The sequence below is a fragment of the Nansenia antarctica genome (genome assembly GCF_963989245.1).
Source record: "Nansenia antarctica genome assembly, chromosome: 3".
In the NCBI taxonomy this organism is placed as follows: domain Eukaryota; kingdom Metazoa; phylum Chordata; class Actinopteri; order Argentiniformes; family Microstomatidae; genus Nansenia; species Nansenia antarctica.
The window spans coordinates 86277692-86297236 of NC_137688.1; the positions used below are offsets into that span (position 1 = coordinate 86277692).

The window sequence follows — 19545 nt, forward strand, 5'->3', positions numbered from 1 at the left end:
GCACTAAGTGGGATACTCGCGACGGCCCTTATCACATCACGCCATTCAAGTTGACATTTTAAAAAGGGTAAACGGTCGGGGTCAGGTAAAGGTCATGGTTAATGTTATGGTTTTAAGGTAGGATTGTCCCAAGGACAGCACTTACTGTAGCATCTACCATTTTCTCTGCTTGGATGTCAGTCCCCAGCCTTTTTGAAAGGGGTATTTTTTCCTCTCTTTATTGGATAAGTAAGCCTTGCTGAGCGCCTTTCCCTCCACACTATGATGACTTACTCAGCCTTTACTGAACGAAAGTTGACCACAGGAAATGCTAGTATTAGAACAGATAGGAGACCCTTTGCAATGCGAACACGTTAAAACAGAAAGGACCCCTCGCAATGCTAACAAATGCTACCGCTAGCAGCCTCCCTGGATCCTCAAGCGTGGCACAGTACAGAACGTCAATGCCAGGCTTCTGGATGTTTCGCCCAGGGGAGGCTGTCGGAGGTAGAAATGGGAGGATGGGACACATTGTAATGCATGGAATGGGATGAGGAATAGTCTCCCCGCATTCCCTCGTTCTTTATCCGAAAGGCCTAAATTCATGCATTACATTTTTAAATTGAATTAATGAGCTTCCTTTAAAACTTTTAATAACCTCTCAGATAAGAGAAATGATGTCGTGGGGGGTACTTCATTAAGGGGAAGTTAAGAAATGGGTCTGCTGGGACAGTTCTTGACGTTCGGGAGCAGATAAACTGGGGTACTGCTACAGTTGGGCTAATTTAATTTAGAGGTCAGCCATTTTATCCCTCTTCACTGTCAGAAAAGTCTGTGGGCTTATTGTGAATCGAGGAAACTGGCATTGTAACTAGGAAACTCAGAATGTCCTACTCAGGGCTACTCTATATCAGCCAATAGGGAGCCCTATGCAAAACCCCACACTAAATATTGGCCAATTGGAAAGTTAAGAGCACTTACCTTGTGAGAAAATATACCATTATGCTGAATTGTGAGTGAAGCGCTACATTATGCACAATGACGCTTGATATTGTCACAAGCGTTGCTGTTTTGTGACTGTTTTTGCTTTATTTCATTGACTAATCCATTGACCCAATCTGTCATAGCACATTATACAGGGCAGGCACAATATCGCATGAAGGCATTCCTAAAACCATGTCACTAGATGGATCTCCATATTTAGGCTGATAAGCCGACGTGGGTGTGTGGAACGTTTCCACGGCGACAGCAGCATGTCTGTCAGCACTGTCCTACTAAAACATGGTGATGATGCAAAACACTATGGTTGCAGTATAAGCATATCTACTAAAATAGCAATGTATTAATTGTACAGAAAAACAGATTACTCTGGTGCTTATTTTGTTATGACGCTTTGTGTACTGATGAAGAGGTAATCTTATGTCTATATGAAATCAGTTCTATTATCTATAGCATGTCCCATGCCGAGATGTATTGCAGTAAATATAGATGCCTACTATTGTGGACAAAACTTGCTTATTGTGTGTATCAATATTGTTTATTTTAATTTATATTGGATCCTTAAAGTGTTACTGGGTTTGTTTCTCTATTTGATAATAACAGGAGACACTGTCTATCACAGAACATGCTCTGAATCTGATACATTTCAATAAGCACCCAATTAAACAAATAAAACATTTTTCTATGAAGAAAGGTCTGCTTATTTGTGCTTGCTGACTTTTACATCACTACGTTTACATTTAAGAGGGACGTAGAGTACTAAACTGGGAGGAACTCTCTCTTAACACTAGGAGCACGACACTGTTTTGCCTACTTTAGGTGATGTCAAATGACCGACCCCCCACTCTTTACAGTGAGAAGCTGTGTACTGACGCACAAGGTTCGCTGGATGGCGCCACTTGTACATTAGTCTGCCTCCACAGCCTGAAATGACTTGAAACTCTGAACCCAAGAAGCCAAGGAGTCATGGCTGAGGAGGAAACGGTCCAAAGCCTGGCTTCATGTCACACAAGAAGAGAACAATTACAACATCGCTACTTGTAAAAATGCATATGTTCCTATGCGCAGAGAAGCGGGGGAAATTAATAGCGCAATCTGACATGAATAAGCGTGAGTCTGCTGAAAATGAATTTCCATGCAACATGGAAGATGTAATGATATATATGTTGTCACAATCCTAAACTACTTCTGTTGTATATATATATATATATATATCTGTCATGGTAAGCTCATGTACATTGTACATGCAGAGCTGTTGGGTTGTGACACCGAGATAAGGCAGGGAACTGCACATGCTGGCACCGTTAGCCTGCAAACCTCACACACCACACAATTGCCTGCCATTTAGGAAAACATAGCAAATAACCTTTGATTTGATTTGACTATTTGTACTGCTAATTGAACATCTTTGAGATGTTCGAGAAGGTGGCCAAAGAGAGTGAGTGGCCAGAGGAGAAATGGTCTCTCCTAGTCAAAGCGTACTGACGGGGAAAGCTCAGAGGCCAGTAGCTGCTCTAGACTGCAGAGTAGGCCTTGAATATGGTCCTCTCAGGAAAGCAGTGTTAGAGGCAGAGTACCTGAGGCCTATCGGCATAGATTTAGGGAATTAAGAAGTCAGACTAGCGAGTCTTCCCTAGATCTATGGCACAAACATGAAATTGCTTTCTGGGTAAAGTGAGGTATGGGATTTTTCTGAACTGAGAGACTTGGTAGTGTTCGAGCAGTTCAAAACCAGTGTTCCCAAGGAGGTGGAGATCTACCTAAATGAACTGAGAGACTTGGTAGTGTTAGAGCAGTTCAAAACAATGCCAATGTATGCATTCATTCATTCATTCATTCAGTCTGAGATTAAATTCTTAACCATCTCCAAACCATATGGGGTCCATTCCATCGATATTATTATTGCCAATGAATACTAAACAAACTAAACAACCTAAACAAATAACCAACATTTAATCAACAATTGAGTCTTTATATGGACTGATATTGTATGGCTTGTGGGGTGTTGGTCCTCATTAGCCTCCCTGGTGTGTGGATGAGGTCCACCACGTAGGCCTGGAGCGGGGGGACACACCCTGGGGTACAGGACGTTTGGCTGAAGAGGAGCACCTGGTTCCACGCCCGGTTATACTGCTCCCTCACCAGGCTACAGCTCACACCTATACGGTCAGCCAAAGCCTGGGGGTGGGGGGGAGAGGTGGGGAGTTAGAGATAGAGAGAGAGGGGTGGAGGTCAAGAGTTAGAGATAGAGAGAGAGGTGGAGGTCAAGAGTTAGAGATAGAGAGAGAGAGGTGGAGGCCGGGGGAGGGGGGGGTCAGGAGTTAGATAGAGAGAGAGGTGGAGGTCAGGAGTTATAGAGAGAGAGAGAGGTGGAGGTCAGGAGTTAGAGGGAGAGACGGGAGGGTGGAAAGAGAGAGAGGTGGAGAGAGAAAAGGAGAGATGAGAGAGAAGTCTAGAGAAAAGAGAGAATGATGCAACAGTTACCTTGTAGAGCAGAGCTCTGTGGTAGTAGGTTCCCTTGCGTACCCGGCCTATGGGGACGATGTTGGACTGCAACTCAAACTTGAGCTCGCTGATGTGGAGCTCCAAGGGGAACTCATGCAGCCGGTCCATCTCCACCACGCCCCCCATCGCCTCGCTCACCAGCCTGACAGCCAACCACAGACACACGTCACATGCCACAGGCTTGACTGGGCCTCATACACAGCTAATGACCAACCAAAGCAGGGTTCCAACACCTTCTGAAACATGAAATTCAAGCACCTTTCAAGGACTTTCAACTCAATTCCCTCAAATTCAAGGACCCAACACGGCATAGTTTGAGACAGATCTAGATGATAATTTATATAATAGGAACTATCCGCTCACAGACAACAATTAAAAACAGAGGCTTGAATGTGTGAACACTAGATGGTCTCTTGCCTTCTCTACCACAGCACAGCAAAACAATATGTAAAGGTAAGCAATACAGAGACTTATTTACTAGTTGACGAGCTAAGTAAAACGTGTGTATAGGTTGTGTGTTGGTTATTCTAGGTTGTGTGTAGGTTGTGTGTTGGCCATTCTAGGTTGTGTGTTGGTACCTGGCCAGGGCACTACACTTCTCTCTCTCGTCGTGCAGTGGGAGGACAGACTTGGTGGCGTCTGTAACGAGGGCGTGGAACGCGGCGTCGTATGGCAGCCAGGGCTTCTCCGTGACCACGACACCCTCCGGCCGGGGCTTACTCTCATCCTCATCCATCTGTTTATTGTCGTTCCTCTGGCCTTTACTACGGAGAGATAGAGAGAGTAAGAAGCAAGAAAGACATGTCCAGTATTGATACTGACAGTCATCTTTAAGCACATACACACACTCTCTCACACACACACACACCTGGGTGGTGTCCTGCTGGTGCCCTTGCTGCTGAGTGCAGAGGCGGTGCGAGTCTCAGTAGGACTGTCTTGACTGTCTTGACTGTCTTGGCTGTCTTCTGACAGCTCCACTGACATCCTACGAGACCACAGAGACCAGTCACACACCTACACACACATACACACACCTGGCGTTGAGGAGAGGAGAGGAGAGGATGGGAGAGGAGAGGAGGGGAGGGGTGAGGAGAGGAGGGGTGAGGAGAAGAGAGGAGAGGAGAGGATGGGAGAGGAGAGGAGGGGAGGGGTGAGGAGAGGAGAGGAGAGGATGGGAGAGGTGAGGAGAGGAGAGGATGGGAGAGGTGAGGAGAGGAGAGGATGGGAGAGGTGAGGAGAGGATGAGATGGTTATCTTAATAACTGAAGGCTCTGTGCGAGGCTGTACTCACGTGTCGGGGGGTTTGGCGTTAATAGCTAAGACGGGTCTGCGCTGGTTCACCGCCTCCTTAGAGAACTCCTCCAGAGTCAGAACCCTCTGGTCTGGACGGGCCTGAGACAGACATGGGGAAAGAGAGAAAGGAAGAGGGGCGGAGAGAGGGAGAGAGAGAAAGTGAGAAGGGAAGCATTGTAAGAGCTGAATGATTTTATGTTTAATAAAAAATAAAAAAAATAAAATATTTACATACAGTATACACACAAATAATACACATCTCTCTCTCTCTTTCTCTCTCTCTCTCCCACCTGTCCAGGGTCGTAGAATCCGTCAGTGATGTGGTCGGTAGAGGCCAGTTTGCCGGTCAGGCTGTATTTGAGTGACAGGTTGAAGTCCAGCAGTCTCTGTAGGGCTCTCTCACTGAACCTGCTCCTGCGGTTAAACGACGAGTTTATCTCCTGCAACAGCTCCAGAGCCCTGACACACACACACACACGCACGCACGCACACACACACACACACACACACACACACACACACACACACACACAGTTTCAAACTCATACACGTGAAGCTCTGCTGCCATCTAGTGGCTTTTTCGTGTGTGCAAATTTCACAACTGGTTTCCACAGCCACGAATCCCTCATGTTTCTGTCACTACTGTGGTTATATAAACTTGGTACATTCAAACACAATCTATTCATAACAATTAGGGATGTCCCGATCCCACTTTTTCACTACCGATACCGATACCGATACCTGGGCTTTGGGTATCTGCGATACCGATACCGATCCGATATTTGTATACATTTTTTGACCCCTGAATAATAACAAATACCTCCCCAGTATATAGTCCACACCAACAACAGTTAAATTAAAGACTGCCAGCCTTTATTAAAGCAACAAATGCGACGTGTTGTGGATTGGAACTACGGATCATAAGCTTTCAAATGATGTGTCATACATTGAAATCCGAAAACATATGAAGTTAGAGTCATTTGAATGTTGTTAGACGTCAGGCACATATGGGGTTAACCTCTTTGTAATGAAACCAGAAAGCTGTATCCAATATACCCATTATGCGCATTTTAAGCGCATATAGGACACGCGTGAAGCATTTCTGCGACACGCGTTTCTGTTCAGTTTTCATTCCCTCATCGCTTATACACATAAGTTTGACTGCGCATGACAGTAGTTCAGCAGTAGTCGCACTGGTGCGATTGAATGTATTTCCAAGTCGCACAGAAATATATTCACTCGCAAATGCGACCAAAACAGTCGCACTATCGAGCCTTGGTCATGCACGTGACCACTGGCTACTACTGTTGTCGTCACTTGAGTGACACGCCAGATCGGGCACGCGGATCGGAGCCTTTTTTTTTTCTGGTGCGATCCGCGATCCAGCATTCAGGACCAATATCGCGGCGATATCCGATATCAGTATCGGATCGGGACATCCCTAATAAAAATCATGACGGAGAAAGAGCAATAACTATGAAAGAGCAATAACTATGAAAGAGCAATAACTATGAAAGAGCAATAACTATGACCGCAATGACCGTGTGAAGGTTTGTAAAGACGCACCCCAGCCTGCACATCTCTATGGCGGTGGGCTCGTCGTTGGCGCACACGCTGACGGCCCAGCATGCATTGCGGCGCACCTCTGTGTGACTGGACCGCAGCAGCTTGACCAATGGGGTGAGGCCACCCGTGTTCCTCAGCTACAGAAAAGAGAGAGAGGAGACAGAGGGAGGGGGAGAGAGGTTCAGGTTACACAGAGACATCTACTACCCCCCAGCACTGTGTCTCCTGAGACATCTACCACCCCCCAGCACTGCGTCTCCTGAGACATCTACTACCCCCCAGCACTGTGTCTCCTGAGACATCTACTACCCCCCAGTACTGTGTCTCCTGAGACATCTACTACCCCCCAGCACTGTGTCTCCTGAGACATCTACTACCCCCCAGCACTGTGTCTCCTGAGACATCTACTACCCCCCAGCACTGTGTCTCCTGAGACATCTACTACCCCCCAGCACTGTGTCTCCTGAGACATCTACTACCCCCCAGCACTGTGTCTCCTGAGAGATCTACTACCCCCCAGCACTGTGTCTCCTGAAACATCTACTACCCCCCAGCACTGTGTCTCCTGAGACATCTACTACCCCCCAGCACTGTGTCTCCTGAGACATCTACTACCCCCAGCACTGTGTCTCCTAAAACATCTACTACCCCCCAGCACTGTGTCTCCTGAGACATCTACTACCCCCCAGCACTGTGTCTCCTGAGACATCTACTACCCCCCAGCACTGTGTCTCCTGAGACATCTACTACCCCCCAGCACTGCGTCTCCTGAGACACCTACTACCCCCAGCACTGTGTCTCCTGAGACATCTACTACCCCCCAGCACTGTGTCTCCTGAGACATCTACTACCCCCCAGCACTGCGTCTCCTGAGACACCTACTACCCCCCAGCACTGTGTCTCCTGAGACACCTACTACCCCCCAGCACTGTGTCTCCTGAGACATCTACTACCCCCCAGCACTGCGTCTCCTGAGACACCTACTACCCCCCAGCACTGTGTCTCCTGAGACATCTACTACCCCCCAGCACTGTGCCTCCTGAGACATCTACTACCCCCCAGCACTGTGTCTCCTGAGACATCTACTACCCCCCAGCACTGTGTCTCCTGAGACATCTACTACCCCCCAGCACTGTGTCTCCTGAGACATCTACTACCCCCCACCACTGCGTCTCCTGAGACATCTACTACCCCCCAGCACTGCGTCTCCTGAGACATCTACTACCCCCCAGCACTGCGTCTCCTGAGACATCTACTACCCCCCAGCACTGTGTCTCCTGAGACATCTACTGCCCCCCAGCACTGCTCCTCCTGAGACATCTACTACCCCCCAGCACTGTGTCTCCTAAGACATCTACTACCCCCCAGTACTGTGTCTCCTGAGACATCTACTACCCCCCAGCACTGTGTCTCCTGAGACATCTACTACCCCCCAGCACTGTGTCTCCTGAGACATCTACTACCCCCCCAGCACTGTGTCTCCTGAGACATCTACTACCCCCCCAGCACTGTGTCTCCTGAGACATCTACTACCCCCCAGCACTGCGTCTCCTGAGACATCTACCACCCCCCAGCACTGCGTCTCCTGAGACACTTACTACCCCCCAGCACTGTGTCTCCTGAGACATCTACTACCCCCCAGCACTGCGTCTCCTGAGACATCTACTACCCCCCAGCACTGCGTCTCCTGAGACATCTACTACCCCCCAGCACTGCGTCTCCTGAGACATCTACTACCCCCCAGCACTGCGTCTCCTGAGACATCTACTACCCCCCAGCACTGCGTCTCCTGAGACATCTACTACCCCCCAGCACTGCGTCTCCTGAGACATCTACTACCCCCCAGCACTGTGTCTCCTGAGACATCTACTACCCCCCAGCACTGCGTCTCCTGAGACATCTACTACCCCCCAGCACTGCTCCTCCTGAGACATCTACTACCCCCCAGCACTGTGTCTCCTGAGACATCTACTACCCCCCAGCACTGTGTCTCCTGAGACATCTACTACCCCCCAGCACTGTGTCTCCTGAGACATCTACTACCCCCCAGCACTGTGTCTCCTGAGACATCTACTACCCCCCAGCACTGTGTCTCCTGAGACATCTACTACCCCCCAGCACTGTGTCTCCTGAGACATCTACTACCCCCCAGCACTGCGTCTCCTGAGACACCTACTACCCCCAGCACTGTGTCTCCTGAGACATCTACTATCCCCCAGCACTGTGTCTCCTGAGACATCTACTACCCCCCAGCACTGCGTCTCCTGAGACACCTACTACCCCCCAGCACTGTGTCTCCTGAGACACCTACTACCCCCAAGCACTGTGTCTCCTGAGACATCTACTACCCCCCAGCACTGCGTCTCCTGAGACACCTACTACCCCCCAGCACTGTGTCTCCTGAGACATCTACTACCCCCCAGCACTGTGTCTCCTGAGACATCTACTACCCCCCAGCACTGTGTCTCCTGAGACATCTACTACCCCCCAGCACTGTGTCTCCTGAGACATCTACTACCCCCCAGCACTGTGTCTCCTGAGACATCTACTACCCCCCAGCACTGTGTCTCCTGAGACATCTACTACCCCCCAGCACTGTGTCTCCTGAGACATCTACTACCCCCCAGCACTGTGTCTCCTGAGACATCTACTACCCCCCACCACTGTGTCTCCTGAGACATCTACTACCCCCCAGCACTGCGTCTCCTGAGACATCTACCACCCCCCAGCACTGTGTCTCCTGAGACATCTACTACCCCCCAGCACTGCGTCTCCTGAGACATCTACTACCCCCCAGCACTGCGTCTCCTGAGACATCTACTACCCCCCAGCACTGCGTCTCCTGAGACATCTACTACCCCCCAGCACTGCGTCTCCTGAGACATCTACTAGCCCCCAGCACTGCGTCTCCTGAGACATCTACTACCCCCCAGCACTGTGTCTCCTGAGACATCTACTACCCCCCAGCACTGTGTCTCCTGAGACATCTACTACCCCCCAGCACTGTGTCTCCTGAGACATCTACTACCCCCCAGCACTGCGTCTCCTGAGACATCTACTACCCCCCAGCACTGCTCCTCCTGAGACATCTACTACCCCCCAGCACTGTGTCTCCTGAGATATCTACTACCCCCCAGCACTGTGTCTCCTGAGACATCTACTACCCCCCAGCACTGTGTCTCCTGAGACATCTACTACCCCCCAGCACTGTGTCTCCTGAGACATCTACTACCCCCCAGCACTGTGTCTCCTGAGACATCCACTACCCCCCAGCACTGTGTCTCCTGAGACATCCACTACCCCCCAGCACTGTGTCTCCTGAGACATCTACTACCCCCCAGCACTGTGTCTCCTGAGACATCTACTACCCCCCAGCACTGTGTCTCCTGAGACATCTACTACCCCCCAGCACTGTGTCTCCTGAGACATCTACTACTCCCCAGTACTGTGTCTCCTGAGACATCTACTACCCCCCAGCACTGTGTCTCCTGAGACATCTACCACCCCCCAGCACTGTGTCTCCTGAGACATCTACTACCCCCTGTACTGTGTCTCCTGAGACATCTACTACCCCCCAGCACTGTGTCTCCTGAGACACCTACTACCCCCAGCACTGTGTCTCCTGAGACATCTACTACCCCCCAGCACTGTGTCTCCTGAGACATCTACTACCCCCTGTACTGTGTCTCCTGAGACATCCACTACCCCCCAGCACTGCGTCTCCTGAGACACCTACTACCCCCAGCACTGTGTCTCCTGAGACATCTACCACCCCCCAGCACTGTGTCTCCTGAGACATCTACCACCCCCCAGCACTGTGTCTCCTGAGACATCTACTACCCCCTGCACTGTGTCTCCTGAGACATCCACTACCCCCCAGCACTGTGTCTCCTGAGACACCCGCTTTTCCCCTTTACCGTGTCCCCTAAGACTTCTACTGCCCCCCTTGTACTGTTTCTCTGTTGTACAGTGTCTATATATAAAATAAAATAAAAAACGTTTTCCCTTCTATCACTGAGACTGCCAATGGCCCCGGGCCTGAGCTAGATTACTCTACCTGCTACGACTGGTGGATTGATGATTCACTTGCTTAGTCAAATGTATTGATTGTAAGTCGCTTTGGAATAAGGCGTCTGCTAAATGCCAAAAATGTCAATGTAAAATGAGAGAGAAGACATTTTTTAATTTTAACCACTTAACAGACGCTTTTATCCAAAGTGACTTACAATTAGATATTACTGGGACAGTCTGCCTGGAGTCATTTAGGGCTACTCAAGGGCACACTAGTGGTGGTGTTCCCAGGTGGGATTTGAACTCTTAATTCAGTCCAGTCCAACTCACTATCCACCAGGCCACCATTACACAATAAGCCCAACACGCCGAAGAGAGGGACAATATTTCCTCAATGTCACTGGAGATTGTCGAGCTGAGAGACTAATGAAGTGTGTATTATTATTCTTCTTATTATTATTATTATTATTACACGTACATCTGCCCTTCCTTGTGCGTCGCAGGCGAGCGCGGCCAGGCACTGCGTGGCTCTGACCAGGGTGTGTGTGTCGGCGGAGGTCAGCGGCTCCACCAGGGCCTGCATGGCGCCGTGGGACAGGATGTCGTCCCGGAGGGCTTCCTGGTCGGCCATGTTGGTGAGGGCGGCGGCGGCGGCGGCGTGGGCGCCTGGACGGTGTAGCTGCTGCACCAAACCCTCCACCCCCTCCGCCTCGTACACCGCGCTGACACACACACACACACACGCACGCATGCACACACACACGCACGCATGCACACACACGCACGCATGCACACACACACACGCACGCATGCACACACATGCACACACGCACGCATGCGCACACACGCACGCATGCACACACACACACGCACACGCACGCATACACACGCACGCACACAAAGAGAAAAAGCTTTATACATCGCTGACATAAAAAGGAGTAAGGTTGAGAGAGAGAGAGAGAGAGAGAGAGAGAGAGAGAGAGAGAGAGAGAGAGAGAGAGAGAGAGAGAGAGAGAGAGAGAGAGAGAGAGAGAGAGAGAGAAAGAGAATCTGTTGCATAAATAATAAGATTTAAAATTATTTTGAGGTTAGAAAGTTAGCCTCCTTCCCCCCTGGCTAAGCTTGATTTAAGAGCTGTGTTGCTATGGGAATGAGTCAGAGCTAGTAGCTAGCTAACACTGTAACTCCAGCGCGGTAAACTACTTCACTGGTTAAAACTGCTAAGCAGTATACTTTTCTCCACATTATATTCCTCCAATATATACGTTTTCAGCAGAAGTAAATTTAGTTTATTTCTCATATCTTCCGCCCGCTTGGTGTAGCTGTTTCGGCCGACAAGTCTAACCGTAGTCATTCATAGGCTAGCTTTAGGCAACAGGAAAATGTTAGAGTCTATAGCAAGACTGACTTAAAGTGAGATCCAAGTCTAAGACTGGGTCTATCTTTATTAAAGTGAGATCTAAGTCTAAGACTGGGTCTATCTTTATTAAAGTCAGATCTGAGTCTAAGACTGGGTCTATCTTTATTAAAGTGAGGTCTAAGTCTAAGACTGGGTCTATCTTTATTAAAGTCAGATCTAAGTCTAAGACTGGGCCTATCTTTATTAAAGTCAGATCTAAGTCTAAGACTGGGTCTATCTTTATTAAAGTCAGATCTAAGTCTAAGACTGGGTCTATCTTTATTAAAGTGAGATCTAAGTCTAAGACTGGGTCTATCTTTATTAAAGTCAGATCTAAGTCTAAGACTGGGTCTATCTTTATTAAAGTCAGATCTAAGTCTAAGACTGAGTCTATCTTTATTAAAGTGAGATCTAAGTCTAAGACTGGGTCTATCTTTATTAAAGTGAGATCTAAGTCTAAGACTGGGTCTATCTTTATTAAAGTGAGATCTAAGTCTAAGACTGGGTCTATCTTTATTAAAGTGAGATCTAAGTCTAAGACTGGGTCTATCTTTATTAAAGTCAGATCTAAGTCTAAGACTGAGTCTATCTTTATTAAAGTGAGATCTAAGTCTAAGACTGGGTCTACCTTTATTAAAGTGAGATCTAAGTCTAAGACTGAGTCTATCTTTATTAAAGTGAGATCTAAGTCTAAGACTGGGACTATCTTTATTAAAGTGAGATCTAAGTCTAAGACTGGGTCTATCTTTATTAAAGTCAGATCTAAGTCTAAGACTGGGTCTATGTTTATTAAAGTGAGATCTAAGTCTAAGACTGGGTCTATCTTTATTAAAGTCAGATCTAAGTCTAAGACTGGCGTCTATCTTAATGCAACAAGAAAATGTTAGAGTCTATAGCAAGACTGACTTCCCCAGACCTTCCTTTGTGCCAGCCGAGGCTGGAGGTTGACAGGAGGGTTGGTGACTCACCAGGCGTTGAGCTGGCTGCTGTGTGTGAGGTTGGAGAGGGCCAGGGCTGCTGCCTCGCTCACAGCCCCTCCCTCACTGCTCAGCAGCTGGACCACCGCCTGGATACCACCTGAAACAAATACACACACACACACACACACACACACGGAGACACACATAGACAGACACAGACACACACACACACACATACACACACACATACACACGGAGACACACATAGACAGACACACACACACACACACAGAGACACACACAGACAGACACAGACACACACACACACACACGGAGACACACATAGACAGACACACACACACACACACACACACACACAGACACAGACACATACAGACAGACACACACACACACACAGAGACACACATAGACAGACACACACACACACACACACACAGACACAGACACATACAGACAGACACACACAGACACATACAGACACACACAGACACAGACACATACAGACACACACAGACAGACACACACAAGACACACACACAAGAGAAGTACAAAGTTACGGTGATCTCAACTCATCTCTCATCTAGTAGCTAGTGCTAATGCTAATGGTGATGTCACAATGTCAGTGAGTAGGACCGTTAGGTAGAGCGGGTGGTGGTGGTGTGTGGTACCACAGTGAGGTAGAGTGGGTGGTGGTGAGTGGTACCACAGTGAGTTAGGTAGAGTGGGTGGTGGTGGTGAGTGGTACCACAGTGAGTTAGGTAGAGTGGGTGGTGGTGGTGAGTGGTACCACAGTGAGTTAGGTAGAGTGGGTGGTGGTGGTGAGTGGTACCACAGTGAGTTAGGTAGAGTGGGTGGTGGTGGTGTGTGGTACCACAGTGAGTTAGGTAGAGTGGGTGGTGGTGGGGTGTGGTACTGCAGTGAGTTAGGTAGAGTGGGTGGTGGTGGGGTGTGGTACTGCAGTGAGTTAGGTAGAGTGGGTGGTGGTGGTGTGGGGTACCACAGTGAGTAGAGTGGGTGGTGGTGGTGAGTGGTACCACAGTGAGTGAGGTAGAGTGGGTGGTGGTGGTGAGTGGTACCACAGTGAGGTAGGTAGAGCGGGTGGTGGTGGGGTGTGGTACCACAGTGAGTTGCCTCTCACCCAGGTGTCTGAAGGTGTCTTTGCTGGGCAGGTGGAGGCTCATGGTGGCCAGCGCCTGGCAGGCAGCGGTCCTCACGCTGTCGCTCTCCACCGCCAGCAGCTCCACTAGAGCCTTCTCTATGTCCTGCTCATGGAGCAGCTTACGGTTCTCAGCTGCACACACACACACACACACACACACACACACACACACACACATACACACACACAGATGTACACGAGCTGTCGATGTCTCACATTCATTACAGACAATGTTGCAACCAACATTCACAGTTCACACACACACACAAAGAGACCCCCCACACACCTCTCTAGACACACACACACACACACACACACACACTCCGCGGATGCCTTACAGCTCTGAGCCACCCTGGATATGGCCTGGACAGCGTTGGTCTGGATCTCGGGCAGCGTGGGGGTGAAGATGAAGTGTAGCAGTCTGGTCAGCAGACCCCCCTCCTCGTGGATCACCTGCAGACTGTCCCTGTCCTCCAGACAGTTAGACACCACCTGCAGGGCCTCCACGTGGAGGTCACTCAACTCCTGACAGAGGTAGACAGGGAGAGAGAGAGGGAGAGGTAAGGGAGAGAGAGATACAGAGAGAGAGAGACAGGGAGAGAGATACAGAGAGAGAGAGACAGGGAAAGAGATACAGAGAGAGAGAGACAGGGAGTGAGACAGGGAGAGGGAGGGAGAGAGAGATACAGAGAGAGAGAAACAGGGAGAGAGAGAGAGAGAGGGAGAGAGATACAGAGAGAGAGAGACAGGGAGAGAGATACAGAGAGAGAGAGACAGGAACGGAGAGAGAGAGAGACAGGGAGAGGGAGGGAGAGAGATACAGAGAGAGACAGGGAGAGAGAGATACAAAGAGAGAGACAGGGAGAGAGAGAGAGAGAGACAGGGAGAGGGACTACACACACACACACACATACACACCTGGTTGGAGAGGACATCCATCAGTCTGGTGAAGCCCTGCTCCTCCCTGAAGGTGAGGCGTGTGTCTGGGTCGGAGGTGAGCCTGGCCAGGGTCCTCAGGGCCAGCTGCTGGATGACAGGGAACTCTGACCTCAACAGCTCCAGGAGAGGGAGGATACCGCCTAGCTCTCGCACCTCCACGCGGCTAGGGTTGTCCTACGCACACACACACACACACACACACACACACACACACACAGTGACGCAAACACACATACACATCAGAGAAAGAGAAAAACATCCCTCATCAAATAAAAATAATTTGGGAACCATTCAGCTACTATGTACTACGTACTAACTATTGATATAAGACGCCTTTACTTCAAACACAAATGTCATCAAATATTTGTGCCGCCAAGTGCTACTGGCTATACACCGAGGTTAGACAAAACTGGTTTCTGTATTGATATATTATATTCTTTAGCGTTTCCTTAAAGTGTTTTTATATGGTATAATGCTATACTAATATGGTAGTGTAGTGTAGTGTAGTGTAGTGTAGTGTAGTGTAGTGTAGTGTAGTGTATCACTGTATATAGGGGACATTGTTTACCTGGACCAGGTTGAAGATGCTCTCCACAGAGTTCTTCTGGACGTCTGGGTCTGGGCTGGCCAGCAGCAGGACGAGGGGCTCCAGGCCCTGGTGGTGGAACATCTGGGCCGCGCTGCTGCGGTCCGCTGACAGGGAGGCCAGACACAGCGTGGAGAACTCATGGACCACCACGTCCTCTGAGAGAATGACAGGTATAAATTCAAAGCATGCACACATGTGCACACACACACACACACACACACACACACACACACACACATGAACGAACAGACACACACACACGCACTCACACACACACGAACGAACAGACACACGCACACACACACACACGAACAAACAGACACACACACACACACGAACGAACAGACACACGCACACACACACACGAACGAACAGACACACACACACACACACACACACACGAACGAACAAACACACACACACACGCACACACAAAGACAAAGACAAAATAATGTGACATTTTTATCCAATTATTGAATGAAATGTAGATATCATATGTGTGTGTGTGTGTGTGTGTGTGTGTGTGTGTGTGTGTGTTTCTAGTGTCTGTATGGCTGTAAACACACAGAGCGGTGACATACACACAGTGTTTGTTATCTGTCTGCTGTTCTCACCTCCTACCACCAGAGGGCGATAGGGAGAGAGCAGTGACGTACGTACCTTCAGGTGACAGCTTGGAGATGATGGAGGGGATGACGTCTAGTTTCTTCAACAGTCTCCTTACGTCCCCTTCCGAAGAGAAGAGAGCAGCATCTTTGAGTGTCTAGAAAAGTGCTATATAAGTCTAATGTGTTATTATTATTATTATTGTTATTAGGTATATAGCCTTTATTTATGTAAACCAGCTCCTTACCTTCTTGTGATTTTTTTTTCTAAAAGTTTTTTTTTTCCCTTTCCTAACAACAGGGGAGCCACCCCTCCTAAATGTCGTTGTTTGGTACCTGTACTGTAGCAATGACAATAAAGTCCATTCATTCATTCATTCATCATTATCTCACCGTTGGCGGCCATGACACCCAGGGCCATGACGGCGTTGCGGCGGACCAGTTTGTCCTCGTGGGAGATGAGGCGAGTCAGGGGCTCCACGGCCCCCAGGCCCAGCAGAGAGCTCCTGTTCTCTTCTCCTACCACCAGAGGGCAGGATACAGGAATCACAGTAATAACAAGGGTCACAGAGTACACCAATAGAGAGTTCTAGAAGGTGCCAGAGAGTTCTAGAAGGTGGTCGAGAGTTCTAGAAGGTAGTAGAGAGTTCTAGAAGGTAGTAGAGAGTTCTAGAAGGTGGTTGAGAGTTCTAGAAGGTGGTCGAGAGTTCTAGAAGGTAGTAGAGAGTTCTAGAAGGTGGTTGAGAGTTCTAGAAGGTGGTCGAGAGTTCTAGAAGGTGGTCGAGAGTTCTAGAAGGTGGTAGAGAGTTCTAGAAGGTGGTTGAGAGTTCTAGAAGGTGGTCGAGAGTTCTAGAAGGTGGTCGAGAGTTCTAGAAGGCGCTAGAGAGTACTAGAAGGTGGTAGAGAGTACTAGAAGGTGTTAGAGAGTTCTAGAAGGTGTTAGAGAGTTCTAGAAGGTGGTCGAGAGTTCTAGAAGGTGGTTGAGAGTTCTAGAAGGTGGTTGAGAGTTCTAGAAGGTGGTAGAGAGTTCTAGAAAGTGGTTGAGAGTTCTAGAAGGTGGTCGAGAGTTCTAGAAGGTGGTTGAGAGTTCTAGAAGGTGGTCGAGAGTTCTAGAAGGTGGTCGAGAGTTCTAGAAGGTGGTTGAGAGTTCTAGAAGGTGGTTGAGAGTTCTAGAAGGTGGTCGAGAGTTCTAGAAGGTGGTTGAGAGTTCTAGAAGGTGGTCGAGAGTTCTAGAAGGTGGTTGAGAGTTCTAGAAGGTGGTTGAGAGTTCTAGAAGGTGGTTGAGAGTTCTAGAAGGTGCCAGAGAGTTCTAGAAGGTGGTTGAGAGTACTAGAAGGTGGTTGAGAGTTCTAGAAGGTGGTTGAGAGTACTAGAAGGTGGTTGAGAGTTCTAGAAGGTGGTTGAGAGTTCTAGAAGGTGGTTGAGAGTTCTATAAGGTGGTTGAGAGTTCTAGAAGGTGGTAGAGAGTTCTATGAGGTGGTAGAGTAAATTCTATATATCGTGGAGCTCCGCCTCATGAATGATACACATTAGCTCTATTCTTCTCTCACTGACAGGTCTCCCACGGGTCCTTGAAATCCTTGAAAGTTTGTGAATTTGAGAAAAAGAAATCAAGGTCTTAAACGTTTTTGAAAATAGACATGGGTCATTGAAAGTGCGTGAACTCCCCTCTCTCTCTCTCTCTCTCAAAAAATAATTTAAATTTAAATTTAAAAATGTTTTACTTAGCTCGTCAACTAGTTCTGTCTCAAACTATGCCGTATTGGGTCCTTGAATTTGAGGGAATTGAGTCTTGAAAGGTGCTTGAAAGGTGCTTGAATTTGATGTTTCAGAATTTGTGGGAACCCTGCATATGTAAGCTTATAAAAGGGGGGGTCAGATACCTTTCTCTGCAAATTTGTAGATGGCCTCGCAGGCTCTGGTCAAAACCTCCTCCTCAGGGGAGTTCAGCATGAGGACCACGGTGGCTGCCTTCCTGCTCTCTATGGGCAGGGGGTCAAACTGGAGCAGGAAGGAGAGGGAGAAATGGGGTGAGTTGTGTGCGTGTGTGTGTGTGTACGTTTGCGTGTGCGTGTATGAGTGTATGTGCATGTGCATGTTCGTGTGCGATAACCAACTGTGTAGCCTAAGTGTAACAGTTTAGGGTGTTCACAGCACACATATAATTCTGCTTTCACGTAGAGGGTTGTATGAGAAAAACAATGGTCCAAACCCCATGGTTCTGTCATGTATGGTTCAAACCCCATGGTTCTGTCATGTATGGTTCAAAATGTATCAAGGTTTACCTCTTAACATACACATGCCAATTACAGGAATTTATATCAATAGAATCTTGACCTAACAAGTTGTAATAGTAGTCTAATAGTACTGCTATGCAGAAATGGAACACAAATTATGAAATTCAAGTTTATGTTTTAAACTATCCATTTTGATTAAACAAACCTGGACATGTATGTTGACACATGTAAGACAAAATCTTCCCCAAATCTTTTTTTTAATGGTGATTAAGTAGCGCAACCCAGAAACCAGTGGGTGGGCACCCTAAACAGTCTTGTATAAGGACATTTATTATTATTAATAATGATAATAATAACAACAATAACAATAATAATAATAATGATAATAATAATAATAATAATAATAATAATACATTAGACTTATATAGCGCCTTTCTAGACACTCAAAGACGCTTTACAAACTGAAAAGATCGAGTAGTGATACTAGTAAAAAGAAACAAAAGATAAATAAACAAGTATAGGGGTCTAATTAATGTTTAGATGACTAAATCTAAATGTCTTTGTAGGACAATCTACTCTGTAAGGACATTTGAATTGACAAGTCACAAATTAATCATCACATCCCATCACAGCAACAATGATCTATCTTACCACATCCTTGCATGGAGGCTCACTCCCTTTCTTCACCTTCTTCATTCTGAAATCAGAAACTATGTCGGTGCAGTGGTGCTGAAAGACTGTGAAAGGTAGGGAGATGAAAGGGACATGAAAGTTAGATCTTTACCTTTTCTTTTGACTGTTTTCCCCTGCTTTTATATTCATTCTATGCTTGTATATGTTTTTATATTCACTTTATGTTCTTATTCCTGTTGTAAAGCACTTTGAGCTGCATTTCTTGTATGAAGGGTGCTATATAAATAAAGCTGTACTTACTTACTAGTACAGCTAGCTAGCTGCTAGCTAACCTGAACTGAACCTGGTTAGATAGGTTAGATTGGTTGGATGGGTAGCTAGCTGCTAGCTGCTAACAAACATGTTACCTGACCTTGCCAGAGGGCTTGCTGCTAATCACACTTAGGATAAATGAGGAGGCTTTAGGTCATTTATGACGCCAGTCCTGATTAACCATTTGAATAATTAACCGTTTGAATAATTAACCATGTCTTACCTGTTTTCAGCTGTCAGTCAGGATGGTCAGCAGGTTTTCAGCAGAGCTAGCAGCAATGTTGTTTTGGAAAGAGCTGTTTACATGTCGTTGCTAAGCAACGGATGTCACGTTTTTTGCGAACCTCGATGGTGGGGCAGGATAATAATAATATATAT

At 47.8% G+C, this 19545-nt stretch overlaps 1 protein-coding gene across 1 annotated transcript; it reads right to left on the reverse strand.

Moving 5' to 3' along the window:
- Positions 1-2949: 2949 nt before the first annotated feature.
- armc3 (armadillo repeat containing 3) lies at positions 2950-18918 on the reverse strand (the record flags this gene model as incomplete). The annotated part of the gene is made up of 17 exons (XM_080527692.1): positions 2950-3156; positions 3463-3625; positions 4062-4247; positions 4346-4468; positions 4775-4875; positions 5067-5235; positions 6343-6479; positions 10832-11075; positions 12721-12829; positions 13832-13984; positions 14191-14377; positions 14771-14965; positions 15360-15535; positions 16041-16109; positions 16379-16504; positions 17869-17986; positions 18874-18918. The coding sequence occupies 17 exons, from the start codon at positions 18916-18918 to the stop codon at positions 2950-2952; spliced, it is 2508 nt and encodes an 835-aa protein (XP_080383818.1).
- Positions 18919-19545: the final 627 nt, after the last annotated feature.